The sequence below is a fragment of the Grampus griseus genome (assembly GCF_964374135.1).
Source record: "Grampus griseus genome assembly, chromosome: 8".
In the NCBI taxonomy this organism is placed as follows: Eukaryota; Metazoa; Chordata; class Mammalia; order Artiodactyla; family Delphinidae; genus Grampus; species Grampus griseus.
Genome location: NC_139002.1, coordinates 85508208 through 85532747, shown reverse-complemented (window position 1 = coordinate 85532747; position 24540 = coordinate 85508208). Strand labels below are relative to the sequence as shown.

At 37.4% G+C, this 24540-nt stretch overlaps 1 protein-coding gene across 3 annotated transcripts in view; it reads right to left on the bottom strand.

Moving 5' to 3' along the window:
- HIPK3 (homeodomain interacting protein kinase 3) overlaps nucleotides 1-24540 on the bottom strand; it is a 96350-nt gene that overhangs the window by 65134 nt on the left and 6676 nt on the right. For all 3 annotated transcript variants that reach the window (XM_082659440.1, XM_082659442.1, XM_082659441.1), the window contains exon 2: nucleotides 1787-2882. In XM_082659440.1, the coding sequence (XP_082515566.1) occupies nucleotides 1787-2880 (1094 nt within the window). In that variant the 5' untranslated portion in view covers nucleotides 2881-2882. The remainder of the gene's footprint in view (nucleotides 1-1786; nucleotides 2883-24540) is intronic.

The following is a 24540-nucleotide window of genomic DNA, read 5'->3' as shown; positions in this document are numbered from 1 at the left end:
CCAGAAAATAACTACCCCGTGTTGGGCCTAAATATATAATCCTCATGTTCTAACAATTTCCAACAATAAACTGCATGTGTTCATCTATTTACTAACTTATTAATAATGGCCAATATTGGCAGATCCTATATCTGCCCACTGTGCTGGGGCTCGTGGGGCTCCAGGATACACCAAGATCATAAACTCATTTAGGCTGAAATGAAAAGAATTTCCCAAAATTATAAGACTATGAATTCAGGGACCTCCCTGGTGGTGCAGTGGTTAAGAATCCGCCTGCCAATGCAGGGGACACAGGTTCCAGCCCTGGTCAGGGAAGATCCCACATGCCGCCGAGCAACTAAGCCCGTGCGTCACAACTACTGAGACTGCACTCTAGAGCCCATGAGCCACAACTGCTAAGCGCGCACGCCTAGAGCCCGTGCTCCGCCAACGAGAGAAGCCACCGCAATGGGAAGCTCACGCACTGCAATGAAGAGTAGCCCCCACTCATTGCAACTAGAGAAAGCCCGCGCACAGCAACGAAGACCCAACGCAGCCAAAAATAAATTTAAAAAAATACTATGAATTCAAAAACATTTACAAACTAAAGACAATATTTTGAATCATAGTAATCATTAGCTACCCTCAAGACCATCTATTGTACTCTAGGCTGTAGTACACAGAAATTATTTTCTTCTTCAAATTCCACCCATAGCACCAACACCAAAACAACATTTACCTAAAGCATATATGGAAAGACCATAATAAAACTTGTTATGAAAAAGTGGCCTGAACATTTGTGGCAGCCGCAGAAGTGTGTTTAAATCTTAAAATCACTAATCTGAATTTTTGTAACTTCTAAATGTTCAGTTACATCAGATGTGTCATTAAAAAGCTAGCTCTCTTAAGTGCTGAAAAGTGCCCAAAGATATGTACAAAAATTACTATAAACCCTTTCTCAATATTTAGACTTCTGCTTAATCATCACTGATCACCTATTATTCCTTCAGGTCCTCTATTAACAATAAAAATAACCAATGTCTTTAGCACAGAACTTTGCAGTAGCAATTTCTATTCTGCTTGAGCAGATTTTATGCCTAAATTTTTTTCTTTTTAATATGAGTTCACTTGTTCCCTCTGTCCTTTGTTTCTTTTCCTGCCTTCTCTTGTGTTTTGGGGGGTTTTCTTTACATCGTTTTTGGAGTATAATTGCTTCATAATGTTGTGTTAGTTTTTACTATACAACAAAGTGAATCAGCTATACATATACATATATCCCCATATCCCCTCCCTCTTGCATCTCCCTCCCACCCTCCCTATCCCACCCCTCTAGGTGGTCACGAGCTGATCTCCCTGTGCTATGCGGCTGCTTCCCACTAGCAATCTATTTTACATCTGGTAGTGTATATATGTCCATGCCACTCTCTCACTTCATCCCAGCTTCCCCTTCCCCACCTGTGTCCATTCTCTACGTCTGTGTCTTTATTCCTGTCCTGCCCCTAGGTTCTTCAGAACCTTCTGTTTTTTTAGATTCCATATATATGTGTTAGCATACGGTATTTGTTTTTCTCTTTCTGACTTACTTTACTCTGTATGATGGTCTCTAGGTCCATCCACCTCACCACAAATAACTCAATTTCGTTCCTTTTTATGTATGCCTAGATTTTTAAAACCTCAAGCCTAAACTGAACTTATCTTGATCTCTATTTATCCGAAGCAGTCTTTTTCACCACATACACACACAAAATTATTTCATTCAGCAAAAATTCAACATTTATCAAATAACCAAAAAATAGTTGTCACCTACCTGTAGTACCGAGATTGCAGATATGTTGAACAAACAGTCTTTGATACGTGACTGGCAGACCCAAAGTCTATTACTTTAACCCTATATGGCTGTCGAACAGGATCCACCAACATAATATTCTCTGGTTTGAGGTCTGCGTGAATTAAACCAAGACTTTTCAATTTTTTCAGTGCAGTGGCCACTTGCTGAAGAATGGGTCGAATTACTTTTAGTGGCAGAGGACTGAACTTATTTTGTTTCAGAAAGTCATACAAGTTTTGTTCCAGCATCTCAAAGACTAAACAAGTATGGTTACGGTGCTGAAAGCATTCATAAGCTCGTACAAAGTTATATTCATCAGCATTTTCAGTACTGAGCCTTGCTAATATGCTCACTTCTATCTGACCTTGACGTGCATAAGAAGGGTGGTTCTTCAAAATTTTGATTGCTACAATTTCATTTGTCCCTCTTTTCCAGCATTTGACTACCTGGCCAAAAGTGCCTCGACCAAGAAAATCAAGGACTTCGTAAGTATTTTTCATGGAGCATAAGACTTCATGCTGTACTAACTGATAGTCACCTTCTCCAGTGGTACAATTCTGTTTTGTTCCTGTGGTAGCTGTCACAACTGTCACTGGATTTCCCATGTTGGTTTGCAACATTGCAGGAAGTATGGACAACTCATCCACAATCTGCATTGCGCTATGATTATCCAACTCCTCACTCTTGCGCTTCAATCCACATCGCTGGGGGCCTTCTAGGAAATTCAACCTGTGTCGCCACGCCCCAATCTGAGGTGCCTCCACTTGAGTTTGCTGCGCCTGAGCTGCTATAACCTTTGTAGCACCCGCAGTGCTTTTTAAAACAACAGCACTTGTCTGCAATGAAAGGTTGTGTCCTCGAGGTCTGTTAAATGGTATTTTTGTCTGAAAAGCACTACCCTTCGTGGGAGGATGAGAATTTCCAACGTTTCTACCATTCACATAGGTCCGTGGATAGTTTCTTTCCTGGAATACACAACTGCTTGGCTCTACTTTGAGTTTCTTCACACTACAAAAGGCACTTGACTGAGTTTGATAAATATACGGTGGGTAGACCAAGACTTGTGAGGCCATACCTGCAAAAGAAAAAAACGGCCATGTTAGCTACAAAAATTTAATTTTTTAAATCTCATGAAGAAAACATTTAAGGATCAAGTCCATAATTTATAAAAATAGTTAAATTCCATTAAGATTTTTTCCCCTTGGAGGAGAAAAACATTTTCAATGCTCCATTTTAGTTACTTAGTACTTCAGATATTTTGTGTATTGCATGAAAGGTCGGGACTAAACAGCTGAGTGCATTCATTTAATCAATAAATATTTACTGCTAAGCTACAATGGCCAAGATATGCCCTAAGAACTGTACCAACCATTTTCCCTCCAAAAGAAAAGGTACAGATCCTTAAACTGTACACATTTGGCAAAAGTAAAACATTCTATTACCAATATATCATTTATGAACCAATGACCAAAACCGAAATTATATATTACATAAATGTAGTTACATTCCATAAACCTAAAGCTCCAGAACTGCCTCAGGGAGAAAAAAAAATCAATTGTAAAAATAAGTATGTAAGCCAGATAGAGTTCGTTTTCACAATGTCCTCTTTACTTAACGTCATTTTCCACATCCACCCTTGTAGCAAACTCCTTTACATTCAAATCAAAGTGATACATTTTTTTTCTTTTTCTGGCTTGTGGGATCTTAGTCCTCCAACCAGGGATTGAACCCAGGCCCTCAGCAGTGAAAGCACTGAATCCTAACCACTGGACCGCCAGGGAATTCCTGAGACAATACCTTTTTTTTTTTTTTTAGACTTTCTATTTTATATTGGAGTATAGTTGATTAACAATGTTGTGTTAGTTTCAGGTTTACAGCAAAGTGATTCGGTTATACATGTATCTATTCTTTTTCAAATTCTTTTCCTATTTATGCTGTTACATAATATTGAGCAGTGTTCCCTGTGCTATACAGTAGGTCCTTGTTGGTTATCCATTTTAAATATAGCAGTTTATACATGTCAATCCCAAACTCCCTAACTACCCATTCCCCCCTGGCAATCATAAGTTCATTCTCTAAGTCTGTGAGTCTGTTTCTGTTTTGTAAATAAGTTCATCTTTTTTTTTTTTAAGATTCCACATGTAAGCGATATCTTATGATATTTCTCTTTCTATTTCTGACTTACTTCACTCAGTATGACAATTTTCAGGTCCATCTATGTTGCTGCAAATGGCATTATTTCGTTCTTTTTAATGGCTGAGTAATATTCCATTGTACAACACCTTCTTGATGAAGCCTTGCCTGGAACACCCACACTCACCCTCCAGGCAGAATTGGGTATTCAGTGCTCTCGTAGAAGCTTACATATTCCTTTAATTAGCATTCATGATATGACATGCCTGACATTACACTGTAACTGTCAGCACATACAACAGTCTTTCACACTAGATCTGAAACAAAGTGCTCATAATATAGAGTTGGTTTTCAATAAATGTTGGTTGGTTGAATTAACTTCAAAATATTTCCATTTTCCACAATTTAAAAATCTGTATCATATTCTGGGCAGTCTCCTACCATTTTAACAAATCAAACATCAATTCTTTAACTCAAAAACAACAGATTGCCATCACTATATGTAATTATATATAATATTTAAAATAATAAGAGCTACCACCTACTATGCAACAGTTTAACAAATGCTTTATTTGCAGTATTTTACTTAGTACCAATTTGCTGTTAAGGAAACTAAAGCTCAGAGGGACTAGGTAATTGGTTCAAAGTCACACAGCTAGGGTGTAGTAAAAGGAGCAGGAAAATACAATGCCCCTTCAGGTAAAAGGCATAAATTTATGCCTCCTTCAACTTCATAAACAATTCTTGTTACAACCTACCACTTTCCTAAGTTGACCTGGCTTTGGCAAGAAATCAGCTACAAAACCTCATTACACAAATTAAGATTTGTTGTTCAATGTGTAAGAGAAAATCGTAAATTGAAATCCTGGAGTTCCAAACCTTTTCATCCATTTTCTTAAAATCTTGTTGGCATCTATTCTATACTTTTACTCAGGGGAGGTTTCAAAACTCCACCAATTATCATCTTTTTAATGAGGCCAAGCCACATCAAAAACTCCTTCTAAGCATATATCAAGCTCACTCTCTAACTCACTTAACACTGTGAAGCTCCCCAACCTCATCTTCAACAACTTAACATTATCATGATTCTCCTTATTTCAAAGCACGTCTGTGACCCACACCCATAGAAACAGACACAATGACAGATGATGAAACTCACAAACGAGTTTCTAAAACAGCTCTTATAAATATACTGATGGATTTAAAGAAGAACATGAACATAAACAGGAGACACATGAAAATCATTTTTAAAATGGAACTGGTGAGCCTGGAGAACCCTACATACCATTCATAGATGGTGGGAAAGAAATTTGGCAATACCTAACAAAATTGCAAATGGATATGTTCTCTGATCAAGAATCAGATAACTCAGATACAGTACAAGACAGTCATGCAGCACTGTTTGTAAAGAAACACAACACTGGAAACAACCTAAGCATCCATCCAAAAGGCATCAGTTAGATACACTTTGATACACAGACCAACCAGAGTCTTAAAAAAAAACAATGAAAACAATCTTTTTACCCTGCTATAACCTGATTCCCAAGATAATATTGTTACATGAAAAAGGCAAAATTCAGAAAAATGTGTACTTTACAACAGATATTACCACGTGTGTTTAATTAATAAGGGGAATTATATTATCAATATTTTTGCACATACATTTATTTGTGTACATACATAAAGAAGCTGTAGGTTTCTCCGCCTTAGAGAAGAATAACAAGAATACTGGGGGCAATGAGAAAGATTGACTTTACACTGTATGTCCTTTTTACCACCTTATTTTTTACTATGTACCTGTGTTACCTGTTCAAAAAAGTTTTTTAATCATCTGGGAAACCTATTAAAACATACAGATGAAACAATTTCAAGATGAAATAATATATCTGGGATATGCTTCAAAATAACAGATAAAGTGGATGGGGATATAGATAAAATGAAATTAGCCATAAATTATTCATCATTGGAGCTTGATAGTGAATAAAAAGGGGTTCATTATACTATCCTATCTACTTTTGAATATGTATACATTTTTCCTTAATAAAAAGTTAAGTAAGGGACTTCCCTGGTGGTCCAGTGGGTAAGACTCCACACTCCCAATGCAGGGGCCCGGGTTCAATCCCCGGTTAAGGAACTAGATCCCACACACATGGCGCAACTAAGAGTTCGCATGCTGCAACTAAGAGTCCACATGCTGCAACTAAGAAGTATGCATGCTGTACTCAAGATCCCACATACCGCAACTAAACATGCCACAACAAAGATCCTGTGTGCCACACTAAGACCCTGCACAGACAAAATAAATAAATAATTTTTAAAAAATGTTTAAAAACAAAAACTTAAGTAAACATGTATTTAAAACTCCAGAAAAATTCTGATTCAGTAAATCTGTGGTGAGGTTCAGGTATCTGTATGTATACAAGTTCTCAAGGCCATTTATTGACAGATTCACACTAACTATTCACACTACTGAGAACCAATGATCTCATCTGTACAAAACCCTAGGCAAATTCAAGTCCTACCACTTCAGGGCCCTCAAGTCTGAAAAATCAGGATGAAGTCCTAGGGAATAAAATGCATACCATGCTAAGCCAATCCATGCCATGTTAAATAAAGGTGTTATGTGAACAACAGCTGAGATCCAAGTAATTGACCTAGAGATTTTTTTTTAAAAAAACACTACTGCATTTCTTGGGGCTTCCCTGGTGGCACAGTGGTTCAGAATCTGCCTGCCAATGCAGGGGACACAGGTTCGAGCCCTGGTCTGGGAAGATCCCACATGCCGCGGAGCAACTGGGCCCGTGAGCCACGATTACTGAGCCTGCGCATCTGGAGTCTGTGCTCCGCAACAACAGAGGCTGCGATAGTGACAGGCCTGCGCGCCGCGATGAAGAGTGGCCCCCGCTTGCCGCAACTAGAGAAAGCCCATGCACAGAAACAAAGACCCAACACAGACATAAATAAATAATAAATAAATACATTAAAAAAACAAAACAAAACGACTGCAATTTCTGAATCCAACTGTCCCCACCTTTTCTTTTCCAACATGCCAAGCTGGAAGGCAAACAGCCCAAAGGTTCCAACCAGGGCCAACTAAAGGAAGCTTAGAAAAAGTAATTACCCCTCACCAACCACTGTACTCTGTGGGACCAACCTCAAAGAAAACTTCAGAAAATAAACACGGGGTAGGAATGTCACATAATTTACATAGCACATAAGAAGAAGTGGGTGAGGGGGTAATGCTGGAGACAGTTGTTATAACAGACCACAAGAAAAGAACTCTAAATTACTAATTAACTTGACTACTGTGACTCCCTACCACAGATATTAAGTCTTTCCCTTCTCCCACCCTCCATCAGATTAACTCATGACCTGAGTATCTTATATTTGGTGTTTATGGATTTTACAGAGTATAGTTAGTACTCCGAGAAGCTGCTAAGTCCAGAGTCCAAAACACTGAATCAGTACAATACTACATATTTCCTATTATTTTTCATTGCAATATATACTGTTATACCTCTGCAGTTATATTTCATGACTTTATCATTTGTTCTTACCAACTGACTAAGAAATGAAGTTTTGAAATACCACCCTTTTGTGAGCTGGAACTGCCTATAAAATCACTCCAAGGACAGTCAAGACTCCTGTTAGGGACTTCCCTGGTGGCACAGTGGTTAAGAATCCACCTGCCAATTCAGGGGACAAGGGTTCGAGCCCTGGTCCGGGAAGATCCCACATGCTGTGGAACAACTAAGCCCATGATGAGCCACAACTACTCAGCCCGTGTGCTGCAATTACAGAAGCCCAGGCTCACAGTGCCCACGCTCCGCAACAAAGAAGCCACCGCAATTAAGAAGCCTGCGCACCGCAACGAAGAGTAACCCCCGCTCATCTCAACTGGAGAAAGCCCATGCACAGCAATGAAGACCCAATGCAGCCAAAAATAAATAAATAAAATAAATAAATTTATTTAAAAAAAAAAAAGACACCTGTCAGAGCAACCGTTAAGTTTCCATTCCTCAGGCTTAATAATCTCAGGTACTTTAACAGGCCTTATTTTTCCAAGCCTGTAAAAAACTTTAAGACTCATCTGAATTCTATTCAAATTCTTCACATCCTGTTACAATTACCAAAACAGCAATGTAACCAATGTTGATAACTAAACCACCACTAACCATAAAGATATGGTTTCTTCTTTTTTTTTTTTCTTAATACACATAATATCAGGCCTTCTGAAAACAGAGGGAGGTAGCAGAGATAGAAATACTTAGACTATCTTACATTCAATTTATTAGCCAATATCAAAGTTCTGGATCATTTTCTGCCAAACTTATACATAGCCCTATATATAATCAGGTTCTTCTTTAAAATATCCTGTGATATCACAAATACATTTAATTAAAGGTAAATAATGCCTTGCATTCTCCTCACTCAACTTTCTTCTTCTACTTGTTCAAATCTCAATTTTTAAACTTTTTTTTCCTTAAAACACTGTGGTAAAATATACATACATAACATAAAATTTATCATTTTTAAGTGCACAGGTCAGTGGCATTAAGGTCATTCACACTGTTGTGCAACCATCACCATTTTCCACCTCCAGAACTTTCCCCCCCACTCTGAAAACTAAAACTAAAACAACTGTCCATTGTCCCCTCCCACTAGCCCCTGGCAACCACCTTTCTACACTCTGTATCTACAAATTTGACTATTCTAGGTACCTCCTATAAGTTTAATTATACAATATTTGTCCCTTTATAACTGGCTTATTCCACTCAGCATGTCTTCAAGGTTCATCCATGTTGCAGCATGTGTCAGAATCTCCTTCCTTTTTAATGCTAAGTAATTTCCCATTGCATGTTTATGCCATATTTTGTTTATCCATTCAGTCATCAAAAGGTATTTGGGTTGCTTCCACCATTCAACTATTGTGACTAATGCAGCTGTGAACATGGATGTACAAACATCTCTGCAAGACCCTGTTTGCAATTCTTTTGTATATATAGCCAGAAGCGGAATTGCTGGATTATACGGTAATTCCTTTGTTTTTTGCTTTGTTTTGTTTTAGGCCGCACCACACGGGTTACAGGATCTTAGTTCCCCAACCAGGGATCGAACCCGTGAGCTTGGCAGTGAAAGTGCAGAGTCCTAACCACTGGTCCACCAGGGAATTACCATGGTAATTCCATTTTTTTTTTTTTTTTTTTTTGCGGTACACGGGCCTCTCACTGTTGTGGCCTCTCCTGTTGCAGAGCACAGGCTCCGGACGCGCAGGCTCAGTGGCCATGGCTCACGGGCCTAGCTGCTCCGCGGCATGTGGGATCTTCCCAGACCAGGGCACGAACTCGTGTCCCCTGCATCAGCAGGTGGACTCTCAACCACTGTGCCACCAGGGAAGCCCGGTAATTCCATTTTTAATTTGAGGAATCACTAGACTGTTTTCCATAGCAGCTACACCATTTTACACTCCAACCAGTAGTGCACAAGGGTTCCAATTTCTCCACATCCCTGCCAATGCTTGTTATTTTCTTCTTTCTTCTTTTTTAACAATAGCCATCCTAATGGGTATGAAGGGGTATCTTACTGTGGTTTTCAAATCTCCATTTTTTTCAATCTAATTCTTCATCAATACTGGCTGCACTAACACCTAGAGCTTGATGTCATCAGTAGCTATAACACGTAAACTTTGTATTTTTTCATTTGAGTTATCGATGAATATTAAACATTACACTTAAGACTAAGCTCTACAGAAACCCATTCCCAAGTGATTACTGAACAAACCCCCTTCTTTCAGACCATCACTGAAAAGTATAGAAATTATTAAATTACTAAAAACATCATGTTTTAGGGACTTCCCTGGTGGTGCAGTGGCTAAGAATCCGCCTGCCAATGCAGGAGACATGGGTTCGAGCCCTGGTCCGGAGGATCCCACATGTGGCAGAGCAACTAAGTCCGTGCACCACAACTACTGAGCCTGTACTCTGGAGCCCACACGCCACAACTACTGAAGCCCACGTGCCTAGAGCCCACGCTCCACAACAAGAGAAGCCACCGCAATGAGAAGAGTAGTCCTCGCTCGCGACAACTAGAGAAAGCCCACGGGCAGCAATGAAGACCCAATGCAGCCAAAAATAAATAAATAAATAACTTTTTTTTTTTAATTAAGATACAAAAAAGGAAATGTGATCAGTACTGAAGATTTCTAAAGATCTACAAGAAGAAATAAATCAAAACAAAACAAAACCCTTTTAAAAACACAGGAAAAAGGTTTCCTTTAACTAAAGAGAGGCTCAGGGCACTAAAAGATTATCTCATAATAAACAGGGATAAAAGACCAAAACATTAAATACACAGCCCGTACTACACAATTAAAAAAAAAAAAAGACTTGTCAGTACAACAAACAAAAAAGTCAGCTCAATGAACATTACCTTAGGGAATATTTTCATTCAACTGGAAATCAGCAAACAGCTACACTAGATCAAGGTAAACGACTGATTCTGTTACATAAAACCCTGCATTAAGATTTCTTTTCTGAACACACCCATCAACTCTGTTTCCAGGCTATACTAAAATAAGTAGACACAAGTACAGTTCACTTTCAAAAGTGAACTTATTACCACTCTTTAAAGGGAGATAGAATGGAACAGGAAACAAATATAAAGTTGAGACCCCTTTATCAGGTAAAATGTACAAATTCACCTTTAATCTACCAGCTTCAAAGCTAAGAGCTAAAGAATCATCCTGTGTGAAACAGTAATGGTATCATGTCTACACAGCTAGAGTAGTACTAAATTCACTAATGGAATAATGTGTTTTTAGTCAAATCACACAAATACACGTTAATTGCCTTTCAGCAATGATTACAACTGTCTTTCGGCATGCTATGATTAGCATAAGACAAAACGACTGAAATGTACTTTGTAAAAACTCAGTGAGCATGCTAAAAAACAAATAAAACAATAACACCACCACCCCCCACACACAAGCCAGTGCTTCTTGACCTACTACCAAGTCCTCATCATCCTATTCTGGTCTTTATTGGATCCAGTCACCTCTCATAATCCTCTTTCCTTCCCTCAGCTCAATTAAACCCCAAGATCTGACCTGCCCATATCAACACAGTACTTCACATTCTGTCCTCAAAATATTATCTCTTCCTTTGATCTACCATCTCTTTCTGATTATCTCCCACCACACAAACTCCCAATATTCCTTGCTAAATTCTAGTTCCTCTCCTTCTAGTAAAATAGATTCAAAATTAACATTTCTCTTATGTAACACACAAAAATATTTTTAAAGATGCTTAAGAGCAAAAGAACCCAAAATTCTAAATCTGAATACAGTAGCTCTCAATCCTTTTCCTGAAACATTTCAGGTATGATGAACTTTGAAGAAATGAAGCACTTTAGGGGAGGTAGTATTAAAGGGCAAAACTTTTTCAGTAAAAGTACTTTGGGGAAGGTGGTCTTCACAAAAGCATTTTTATTAATAACACATGCAAATGAAGTAATTTAGTCATTCTAAGAAAGGAGGTTTGCACATCATTAGAATGACTTTCAAAACTGCAGAAAATCTTGGGCTTCCCTGGTGGCGCAGTGGTTAAGAATCTGCCTGCCAATGTAAGGGACACGGGTTCGAGCCCTGGTCTGGGAAGATCCCACATGCCGCGGAACAACTAAGCCCGTGTGCCACAACTACTGAGCCTGAGCTCTAGAGCCTGCGAGCCACAACTACTGAGCCCGCGTGCCACAACTACTGAAACCTGTGTGCCTAGAGCCCGTGCTCCACAACAAGAAGCCATGACAATGAGAAGCCCGCACACCACAAGGAGTAGCCCCCTCTCACTGCAACTACAGAAAGCCCACGCACAGCAACAAAGACCCAACACAGCCAAAAATTAATTAATTAATTTTAAAAAACTGCAGAAAATCTTTTGCAAAACAGCAGGGTCAACCTACTTCATCTAGGTAGTGGGCCAAAGAGAAATGATGCCGTTCTTACACTACTTCTGCATTCCTCACAAAGTCTAGCACAGAGTTAAATGAATAAAGAAAGCCTCAAGCTATTATAGTCTCAAATCTTTTCACTTATTTTTTATAGGATATTGAAAACACCAGTTTTATCACAACTCTAATTTCTGTACAAATGACTATGTCTTGGATTCATAAGGTCTGACAAGCAAAGAGATCAAAGGAGATAGAAGGAAATCTTCAAGGTAACAATACTGTCCATAATCTAGTTTCATGTAAATAATAGATTGTTCCAGCTTGGTTTATCCACAGACTTAAAGATTTTGCTTTCATGAATATACTTAGAAAAAGCTTCATTTTTTCCATTTTTAAAATATTTTCAGGCACATGAATATTTTCAAAGGATATTAAGACATTACAATAAAGTTTCATTCAGAATCATTTTTTTGATACTTGTAACTGGACACAATGCAAACAATATCAGAATTTCATGTCTGTTTCAACTGAAAATTTGTCATCATTTTATTGAGGGATAAAAGGACATTTTTCTTAAGAGTTTTAAAACTGAAAGGCATCAAATATAGAGAAGAATGTTAAACACAAATATCACACTTTTACTTAGAGTGACTGAACAAAGCTATAAATTGCACAAGTATTTGTTACTGTGATGCCCCTTTAACCATTTTATCTTGGATTAATTCATAAATATAACTTTAAATTAACGTTAGTTTGTTGTATATATTTCCCAAAAAAATCAGCTCCTGAAATAATTATGGTGATAGCACAAATGAAAACCTTTAACCAACAGCTGTATTATTTGGGCTGAAGTTTAAATTCCTACTAACTGACCTAATTTTCAACGTATTATTCAAATGACAAATGAGTTAATAATCTATGAAAGTTACATCAAATTCACTTTTTTAATGTCTCATAGCTACATCCACTGTGATTATCAAACAATGTTTTCATATATTTTAATTCTACCTTTACCATACTTATCCCTGACAACAGATGGTTGGCCTCGTTCTCAGGTTGCAAGTTTGAAGTTTAAAGATTCAATTACTTGAGGGAAAAGAAAAGTCTAGATACCTTCATTAGTACCCAAACTTTAATTTATGATAATAAAATACATATGAACCTACCAATGTTTTTTCTGACAACATCAAAGAAACATCATATTTTGTGGAAGAAATGGAAGAATTGTTAATTAAATCCAATGGAAAACTCTTTCATAAATTTTCACTTGTACATTCAAATTCTGGGATACTATTTTTTAAATAATCAAGTTAGTTTATCCAAAATATAGTCACTCCTTATTTGTTCTTTAACATGTACAGCCTACAAAGGTAAAGCCATTTATAACTCCTTTACATCTTGCATGGACTGAACAGATAACTATCTGCTTCACTTTGGTATGTTTACCCACTTCACCCTACCCCATCCAAACAGAGAGTTCTTCACTAATTAAAAAAAAATACACACACAAGACACAAAACTTGTCTCCAGTTAGTGATTTCCCAAATTTTTATCCTATAATGACCACCTGTGAATTTATCATGAGAAGTTTATAATGCTATATTTGTCCCTCATTACATTTAAACAATTTCACACCCACAGGCTCTAATTATTCTCCAACTGAGGTGCTAGAATTTCCTTCTAGAAGATAAATATAAAAGGGGGGAGGGGAGGAATCTTTCCCTTTCAGTTTAAAATTTATGTTACATTTTTAACAAACCACAAACCTCTGATAGGAAGAAAGGTTTTCTTTAAACAAGATACAAAAAGCACAAACTATAAGAGGAAGAGATTGGAAAATGTGACTTGACTAAAACTTAAAACTATTATTTATCAAATGATACAGTAAAGATAAGCCACAGATACGGAGAAGACACTGGCAACATACATAACTGACAAGATCTAAAGAAGTCATAGTGTGTTTAGTAAAACACAGTAAAAAATGGGTAGAAGGTATGAGCTGGCAATTCACAGGTAAGGAAATAGAAGCCAAAAGGCTTTTTAAAAAAATTTTTCAACCTCATTAGTAATAAGAAAAATACTAATTAAAACTACAGGAAGATGCCATTTTAAATCCATCAGGCTGACAAAAGGTAGGACAACACCCAATGCTGAAGAGGAACAGGGCAGCAGAGACTCTTATAGACTAGGTAGGGTAAGAAGTACAACCACTTTAGAAAGCAAGGCTGAAAATGGATGTGGTCTATAATCTAGCAAGTCTTCTCCCAGGTACATACCCTACCTGGAGAAGCTCTCACACGTAAGTACAACAAAACAGGTAAAATAATGTTCACTGCAGCACAATGATAAAATTTTGAAATAACCTAATTGTCAGAAAAGGGATGGATATAGTAGCGTGGCTTTTTTTTTTTTTTTTTTTTTTTTTTTGCGTTATGTGGGCCTCTCACTGTCGTGGCCTCTCTCGTTGCGGAGCACAGGCTCCGGACATGCTGGCTCAGCGGCCATGGCTTATGGGCCTAGCCGCTCTGCGGCATGTGGGATCTTCCTGGACCAGGGCACGAACCCGTGTCCCCTGCATCGGCAGGTGGACTCTCAACCACTGCGCCACCAGGGAAGCCCAGCATGGCTTTTTCATACAACATACACAATGACTGTGGCTTATAGCACAGTCACCATACAGTTATGTACCACAAAAAAAGAAAAAATACCAATTATAAAAGTAAGACACTGATTAAGATGTATCATAATTTCAAAGATGTTAAACATGGGAAAAATTGTGCATGTTAGAATAAAAGACATGCAGCAAAATGAATTAACTGAAATTATATATATATCAACATGGATAAATCTCAAAACAACACTGTAGAACAAGAAACAAGTTGCAAAACAGCGTGTATCATTTATTTTAAAGTCAGCAGCAGACAAAACGATATTGCAGTTTTAGGTATAGTTAAGTATGTGGTAAAAGTATAAAATCATGCATAGAAATGATAAACATGCCAGGAAGAAAAGGAAAAGGAGGGACTTCAACTGCAGGAACTATTTTGCACCCACGGTGGCAGCTGCATAGGAGTTGGTTCTACTACTACTCTCTGTACTTTCATAGCCTAAATTTACATTAATTTTTAAATAAAGAAGGAGAAAAAATCTACCAGAGAATAGAATAACCTCTTTAATTAGTTGTATTTTTAAAAGTTAGAAAAATATAACCATTTTAGATATATTTTATTAGCGTATTCAATCAGCCATACACTATTTCATCCCATTTTTCTTTCAATTTTTAAATTTTTCTTTCAATTCAAATCAAGTAAAGACATTTAGGAGCAGGAAGATTTAGCAATGAAGTATGTTTTTCATCAATGAGCTCCTTCTAGCAAGAGGCAAACACATGTATACACATAACTACATCACTAATGAGGGCAGTAACATAAGGATGTGTGAAGCACACAGGCAGCAAAGTAAAGGGGATGATTAACATATGCCCTGAAGGAGCACTGAAGTATTCAGTAAGAAGTTAATCCGTGCTAAATTTTGAAGGATGATGAGAAGAAGCCTGCTATTTAGGAGGGATAGTCCAATAGCACAAACCAATAGCACATAAAAGAGCAGAGACTAATGAAAAATATGACATTAGCTTTATTTGGCTAGAAGAGGGGCCCACAAATTATGGTTAGTCAACTCCAACCCAGACTATTTTTGTATGGCCCACGAGCTAAGAATGGTTTTTATATTTTAAAGGTTTAAAAAAAAGCATGCAACAGGGATCATATGCCACTTGCAAAGCCTAAAATATTTCCCATCTACCCATTTAAGAAAATATGCCAAGCTCTGCTCTAGAACGTAACTTGCAGCCAGTGGAGAGGGCAGCTGGAGTAAAAAGATGATCCTTGAGAAGAAGAAAGACAACCTTAAAAAGAAAGATCATGAAGAACTTTGTCTTCCATAGTAAGGAGCTATGAGGTGCCTCTGAAGGGTTTTAAATAGAAAAATCAATATAATCATATTTGTATTTTAGAAAGATTACTCAGGCAAATTTGTGACAGATAAACTGGAAAGAAACAATAATGGAGGACTTCCCTGGTGGTCCAGTGGTCAAGACTCTGCGCTTCCACTGCAGGGGACAGGAGTTCAATCCCTGGTTGGGGAACTAAGATCTCAAATGTCGCTCAGCATGGCCAAAAAAAATGGAAACAACAGTTGAAAGACTAGGGTGATAATCCAGATAATAGTTGATCAGAGCCCAAGCAAAAGCAGTAGTAATAGAATAAGAGTACTGATTACCAATAGTTAGCTATAGGTAGCTAGGAGACAGAACCACAGAACTTGGTGACGAGTGAAGGAAGGAAGGAATTAATAAAAACATGTTTCTGGCTTGAAAACCTGATAGCCAAATGTTAACAAAAAAAAAAAAAATTTTCTAAGGAGAAATGAGAGAGGAAAAATTAACTCAATTTTAGACATGCTGAGTTTGAGGTACCTTGTGACTTAGCCCAAGTTCCCTTAAATGTAGACTCTTATAAAAAGGCCTGCATTCAGGTAGTTTACTTGGGAAGTTATCCTAGAGGGCATGAGTAAGGGACATGGAGAATAAGTCAGGAAAGAGGGAAAAGCAATTAATAAACATAAAGGAATGATGGAATTAAAAATTAACTATTTGGCAACAATCATAATAATTGATTCAAACAAGAATTATCAATGGATGCAAAAACTAGCAGGTGAGAAAAAGAATGAATATATGTATATGTATAACCGAATCACTCTGCTGTACACCTGAAACTAACACAACATTGTAAATCAACTATACTCCAGTAAAATTTAAGGAAAAAAAACAAACAAAACCTAGTGGGTGAAAGTTTCAAGAATAACAGGATATTATTGTTGGGAGACAATTCACCATGGATCTCTCGTGTTTCTCCATGTCTTGCAAGCAGGGACACTGAATGCCTTTGTTCTGCAGTCTCCTTTCAAGGATATTTGTATATTGAACAGCCTTGAAGGTAGAGATAGCGTCTTTCTCCTGAGCAAAGGGCAGGTTGTTTCATGTCCAGGATAACAAAAGATAATGACTCCTTCTTGGGCGCATGTCAGGCAGGCTCACTGCCCCTTACAAAAGTTTCCTAAACCTGGGGTTCCCCTCCTGGAGCGCAACTCCTCTTGTGCAGGAGTCACCGGGCCCTGTTTACAGCACCCTGTGGGAACTGAACTGGGGAAACAGGAAATACTGACACACTGACTACCACTATCGCTGAGTACGAAAGTCCTTTAGCTCTGACCTCAGAGTCTATCTTCTGCCAGCAGCCATGGCTAATTTGTTAGCTTGCAAGACCCTTCATGGCCATACATTTCAAAGTACATTCCCACAAGATACATACGAATCAAAAGGAAGAAACTGGCAGATGCCACCTTAACCAAGTGATCAATGTTAAAATCACTTGTAACGGGATATATCAACATCATATGCCTCCTGGTATGATGTACTGAGAGGAATACACGTCACTGTGATACGTCCAAGAACAAGAAAACAAACATCCAAATTGAGAGCCATTCCACAGAATAACTGGCAGTATTCTTCAAAATGTCAATATCAGGAAACAACACAAAGACTGAGAAACTTTTCAGATTACAGAAAACATAGACATAAAACAAAACAGTCTTTGCTTTTAGGAAAAAAATCAGGTGTATACGGAAGTCAAGTCTGCAACTTACAAAAAGTTGAAGGAAAAAAATACAGATGTAGAGAGAAAAGGTAAATGCAAATGGTGTAAAATGTTAACATTTGAAGAAGCTAGGTGAAAAATATATAGAGGAATTCTTTGTACTATTCTTGTAAATTTTCTGTAGGTTAGAATTTTTGTCAAGTCACAAATTAAACAGAAAAAAAAGTATATGAGTGACAGGCATAAAATAATGTTTTTCTTGCACAAGGCTGCTCTTCAAGGGTTACTCATTTGGGAATGAACTGCTGAATATCTTAGGCATGGCCCAGATCACCTAAAATCCAGAATTCTCAGGCACAGAGCAAGTCCGTGGGATCACATGCCAGCACTAATTTTTTAAAAAAAGGTTTTCATAAACAGTGAGAGGAAATCTTTTCATTTAAAAGTATTACTTTGGGACTTCCCTGGTGGCGCAGTGGTTAAGAATCTGCCTGCCAGTGCAGGGGACACGGGTTCAAGCCTTGTCCGGTAAGATCCCACACACCACGGAGCAACTAAGCCAGTGAGCCACAACTACTGAGCCTGAGCTCTAGAGCCCGCGAGCCACAACTACTGAAGCTCGCGCACCTAAAGCCTGTGCTCCGCAACAAGAGAAGCCACTGCAATGAGAAGTCTGCACACAGCAACGAAGAGTAGTCCCCGCTCGCCGCAACTAGAGAAAGCCCGCTCGCAGCAACGAAGACTCAACGCAGCCAAAAATTAAAAAAAAAAAAAAAAAAGTATTACTTAATTCACATTGGTTTTTGGAGCTTTGGGTCATTATGCAATTCCTTCAATCAACAGAGACTAAAATTAATATTTCACTATGTGGTCCAATAAATTCAACTAAAAAGGTCTTCTCATTCTTGAAAGACAGAGAACCTTAGTACTAGTCTATACAAGGCTCTACAATAGGAATTAGAAAATGGAACTATATGACTAGCAATATTCAGGCAATAAAAAGCAGTATCTAGTTACACTTCCATTTTTCACTTACTTGGTTTAAAGTGCATATTTATAAAAGACAAAACAGCATGTCTTCTTAGAAATAAAAGACAGGGTGCACTAGAAAATAAGTTTTTAGTGTGAATAGTAAGTTTAACTCTTCATTGGACATTTTAATACCTATATCATTAAGCAGGTCATTTTACCAGTATTATATCCAGGAAATTACTGACACTAAAACATCTCATGTAAGAAACCTTTTCATATAAATGAACCACCACAAATTGTAAAGCTCCAAAAAATAAACCTGCTGTCTCAGGTACTCACAAAACATTTATTTGAAAACACTAAAGTCTTGGGTATTTTCCAGCAGTATTGTGAGCAAAGTATCTAGGGAATGTGTTGACTATAACACAAATCAGCATGTTAAATAACAAGCTTCATCTGACTTAGCAAAACATTCTAACTTTTGGAACAGAAAGTGATCTGTTGGACATTTCAAAGCTGCTAGAATTCACCCTGTTAATACAAGTTTTTACTTTAGAAAGGCTAGAAAAGAGTTAATTAAAAACAGTACTTAAGAACTACGCTTACTAAAGCATATAATTCTCTAGATTTTTTTTAAAGCTATATAAAAATCAAAACTCAGAAATGGAAATATCGACTGAAAAGTTGAATAAAAATGAAAAGTTCACCTGAAGCACTCTTTATTGAAGTAAACTTTAAGATTAATAATTCACATCTGGTTTATAAAACACGTACAAAAGTAAACTTTATTTAAATTTGTCACACAATATCAATACCAATACCTATCAATGGATTGCTAGAAAAATTAAACAGCTTTACATCTTTAGGTTATGAACAACTCCCTTACTAGAAAGCCAAATGAATTATTTTCTACTTTGTAGGAAATCTGTCCCAAAAGAACCACCACAAAACTTTTATTTCTTATAAAAATCCTTTAAAGCCTGAATTATTAAAGACTAAGAAGGCAAAGATCAAATGATCCTTACTAGAAGAATATCTCCTAACCTAAAACACCTCTGAAACAATTCAGAGGAAGCTGAATCGTAGATTAATAATTTGATCAAATGTCCACTGTTGATAAAGCAATATAAAGGAAAAGATTATGCTGACAAATAAGATTTTTGTAAGAGATAATAGTTCAAAGTTCTAAATGAACATTTACAGAATTAAAGGTCAAGTTCTATAAAACTTTTCTAAATTATGGGCTATGCTAAATAAACAACTTTTACATTCTCCTTTTGTACAGCATTCTACATTCAGTACTACTGAAGGAGTACTATCACTCCAGAGTAATGTATGCTACAAGAATTAGAAGTCTAAAAACCAGTGTGAAGTGGTAACAGTAGCTGCCCCACAGGCACACACTAACAACAGTTTTACATTTCTAAGAGCTGAAAAGACAAAAAGTTACAGCTGTATAAGCTTGATTTTAGTACTTTTAGTTTTAAAAAATCTTTATGAAAGACATTTTAGGGCTTGAAAAAATAAACTGGAACAAAAAATTCAACTACTTGTTCTTCCCAAATTATGTTAAGATCCTACATGGTCATGATGTGACCTACACTGCTAAATCCAAAGCTGTTTTTTTCTTCCCTTCAATTATGTTTTCTCTATTCATATTTGGTTGCCAGATATGCCGCTTTATATAAATGCCCTTTTTCAGGAACTCAGTGAAGTACCTTCAAAAACCTTTCTAAATGCAGAAACCTTCGAGTTTCAAAATTTAAATGTCATATATACCTTATGAACTGAGGATGATCTTTCACAATGGCATCAGGAAATCCTGTGCTTCAGGAAACTCTATGGTATCAAGTGAGAAACAACAGAAGGAACAGAAATGAGACTATGTTAAGAAAAATAAAGATCTCATTCTTATTCTCATGACAAAAATTTGAGGAAGAGGACAGGGCAGAGATTCACAAAAGGTATCCTTAAGAAAGCCAGAAAAAACTAGAACAATGTAATTCATAGAGCCTTAAAGAGTAAAGAAAACCATCGGCTTCTCAACAGTACTCCCAAAGATGGGACTTCCCTGTTGGCGCAGTGGTTAAGAATCCGCATGCCAAAGCAGGGGACACAGGTTCGAGCGCTGGTCCGGGAGGATCCCAAATGCTGTGGAGCAAATGCGCCACAACTATTGAGCCTGCTCTCCACGACAAAAGAAGCCACCGCAATGAGAAGCCCGCGCACCACAAAGAAGAGTAGCCCCCCCACCCCACCCCCCGCTCGATGCAACTAGAGAAAGCCCTTGCATAGCAACAAAGACCCGATGCATCCAAAAATAAATAAATAAATAAATATTTTTAAAATACACTTTAAAAAAACAAAGTACTCTCAAAGAAAGGACCCTGAATTCTTAGAAATTATCAGAACTGCTTCTGTTTGGCTCTGACTACCTCTAATCATTAACTTCTTAAAGTGACACATTGTTGGGTTGGATATAATAAGCTGTGAACTAAAACTGCAGATTTATATGCATTTAGCAAGGGTCACATAAATATTTCTTCTACAACAAGCTCCACAGAAACACACTGAAAACAAATTTTTATACAGGTGTAAAAAGCCACACTGTCATATAGGATACTATACAATTTTATGTATCAGAATTATAATGATAAAAACTTATTCAGATTTATCTGGCTAAAGAGGTTTTTTAATGCCATAAACATATAAAAAGATAAAAAGATGATTAAGAAAGTTTAATTCAAAAAAAAAAAGAAAGTTTAATTCACAGAAACAGACTCACAGATATAACAGACTTGTGGTTGCCAAGGGGGAAGGGGGATGGATTGGGGAGTTGGTATCAGCAGATGCAAACTATTGTATATAGAATCAATAAACAACAAGGTCCTATTATATAGCACAGGGAACTATATTCAGTATCCTATAATAAACCATAATGGAAAGGAATATGAAAAACACTATATATATATGTATAGTAGAATCACTTTGCTGTACAGTAGAAATAAACCCATTGTAAATCAACTACATTTCAATAAAATAATTTTTTTAAAAAAGAAAGCTTAGTTCAGATTGAAGTTGCCTAAGTAATATCTAACACATTTTAAGTTCAAAATTAAGGCTAGCTATTGATCCCATGGCATAAAATAAACAAAAACATGCTAAATCACTTGAAAATGGCCAAAAAGTAGTTAGTTTACTGATGAGAAATTCATTCTCAGATAATAACTAAAAATTTCTTATTGGCCAAAACTGACCTCATGCCATTTTTCAGGCAACCGCATAAGAGGCTAGATAAAATCTCAGCTATAAAAGTAATGATTACATATTAATTATACATGATGAATATGCCAAAATGGTTATTTTATAACAATGTTATCACTTAAAATATTATTTATTCATAGAAACCTTGCAAATTCAAACAGTAAAAATTATCACTAAGCCATTATCATTACCTGAAATCAGACTTCACTAGAGTGGCATGGACAGAGAGCTACACTGCCAAGAGCTAAGAAGTGAATAGAAATTCAAGTAGAGGCTAGAGTACACATTACGAAGTGTGGAAGAAACAGAGTAGGGAAGATAGGTCCACAGACCTGGGGAGGCACAATTAAAAGATGGCTGCTTAAGGATGCCAGATACCTGACCATTTCAAAAGGCTGAAGAAAAAGGGCCAAGAAAAAGGGGGAAATGGAAGTTATCAGACAGGTTCAAGATGCTGAAAAACACAATTCAGAATGAAACCCATAAGAGAGAATAGGGAGTAATCTTGGAGGGAAGGAGATGTTTCTTTTCTTGAGTGTAGTGAAAACACAAAGTGTGTAGCGGTAGAAGTTATGCTCAGAGGTAGAGGGCTGGAAATCTGGAGTAATTCATGCCTGTTAACCTCTACATAAGAAACAGACTCATCTGTTAGAATTAAGGAGTGAGGGGAAGAGGAGAGTTCTGAGAAGTTAAATGTGTCTATGACACATTCACAACTGCTTGGTGAGGTACCTGTCAAGCTACTCAATAAAGACGCTATCCTTTGATTAAAGGATATGAGTATAGAATGCCTATATTTGATTACTTTTATAATAATTATATTTGATTCCCCAATGTCAACTAGGCACTTTAGGAGATATTAAAAAAACCCTTTAAGACATGGTCTCTGACCTCAAGGAACAGTTCAGATACTATTTTATACTTTTTAGTGTAACCCTTCCCCAAAAGGTAAGGTATTAGGTTACCTTTTAATAGGTTATAAATTGAGGTATTTCATTTTCTTCCAGTCAGATTAATATGAAACAATTTCAAGCTAGATATACCTTCAGATATGAGATACTTTAAAGAGATTTTACAAGTTACAAAGTAGGCACTAGAAATACTTTCAGCAAAGCCACACTAGGCTTAGGGCAACTCACAAAGCAAGCATTCCAACTATTTTCTACGCAAAAGCTACTGGCAGCAACTATACTCTAATTAAAAAAAAAAAAAAAAAGCTATTGGCAAACCAATTATGCTATAGTCCCTAACAACCTAAGTAGGTTTCCAAGCAGAATTCAATTTTCGGGAATTCCCTGGCATGGCGCTTTCACTGCTGGGGACTCAGTTCAATCCCTGGTTGGGGAACTAAGATCCCGCAAGCCGCGGGGTGTGCAGCCAAAAACAAAACAAAACAAACAAACAAACAAAAAAGAATTCAATTTTAAATACACAAATATAAAATATCAAAATGTTACCAAATTGTCAAAGCTCGTAAAGAATACATCATACAAGACTTCCCTGGTGGCACAGCGGTTAAGAATCCGCCTGCCAATGCAGGGGATATGGGTTCAAGCCCTGCTCCAGGAAGATCCCACATGCCACAGAGCAACTAAGCCCACGAGCCACAACTACTGAGCCTGAGCTCTAGACCCCAGGAGCCACAACTACTGAGCCTGAGTGCCACAACTACTGAAGTCCACGTGCCTAGAGCCGGTTCTCCGCAACAAGAGAAGCCACCACAATGAGAAGCCCGCGCACCGCAACAATTTTAAGAAAAAGAATATATCATATACAACTATAATTGGAGCAACACAATACAATACTTGCCCTTTGCACGACTGTTTTTAAGGAGCCCAAGTTAAACAGACTTTTGATTTACACAAATTAACTACACAAATAATATCCCTTCTGAATAGTGGTTTCAAAATAAGTTAAAGCTAGCAATTTCAATAGCTTTTAAAGTACAGTAAAATGGAATTCTATCTATATGCTGTTTTCACCTATTTTCTTTCCACAGGTGGCATAAGAGAGGTTTGGAGATCTCTGTACTCCAAACTGAGAAGGTAATAATATAGTTAGAAAAGGCAAACCTTAACAACTTTCTCAGGCAATGCAAGAATTAAGCATGTCCAGAAGGAAAAACCCTGAGAGAACAAGAGAACTAGATTAACCATATTTGAGAAATGACCAACTCCTTCATTTAAATTAACATACAGCACGTCTCTATAAGGCAATTATACTACTAAACTGGTAAAAATAACTGGTAAAAATAAAATTTACTTCCTCAAAGCAGGGATCATCATGTCTTACACTCTTCATTCACAGCACAGTACACCTTGCACTTAATGGGCACTCAAACTAGATAAAATAGTTTTCAAACACTTATTTTATCATTGTTTCACCTGCCATAATAAAATTAATTTATTTGCAGTCAGAGTCTGTGATCCAGCTACAAAAAAATATTTAAAGCATACTAACCAGATTAAAAAGCTAATACTTTTGGGCTTCCCTGGTGGCACAGTGTTTGAGAGTCCGCCTGCTGATGCAGGGGGCGCGGGTTCGTGCCCCGGTCCGGGAAGATCCCACATGCCGCGGAGCGGCTGGGCCCGTGAGCCATGGCCGCTGAGCCTGCGCGTCCGGAGCCTGTGCATCCGGAGCCTGTGCTCCGCAACGGGAGAGGCCACAACAGTGAGAGGCCCGCATACCGCAAAAAAAAAAAAAAAAAGCTAATACTTTTGAACACAATACTATTCTTATCTAACTTAAAATACAAAACTA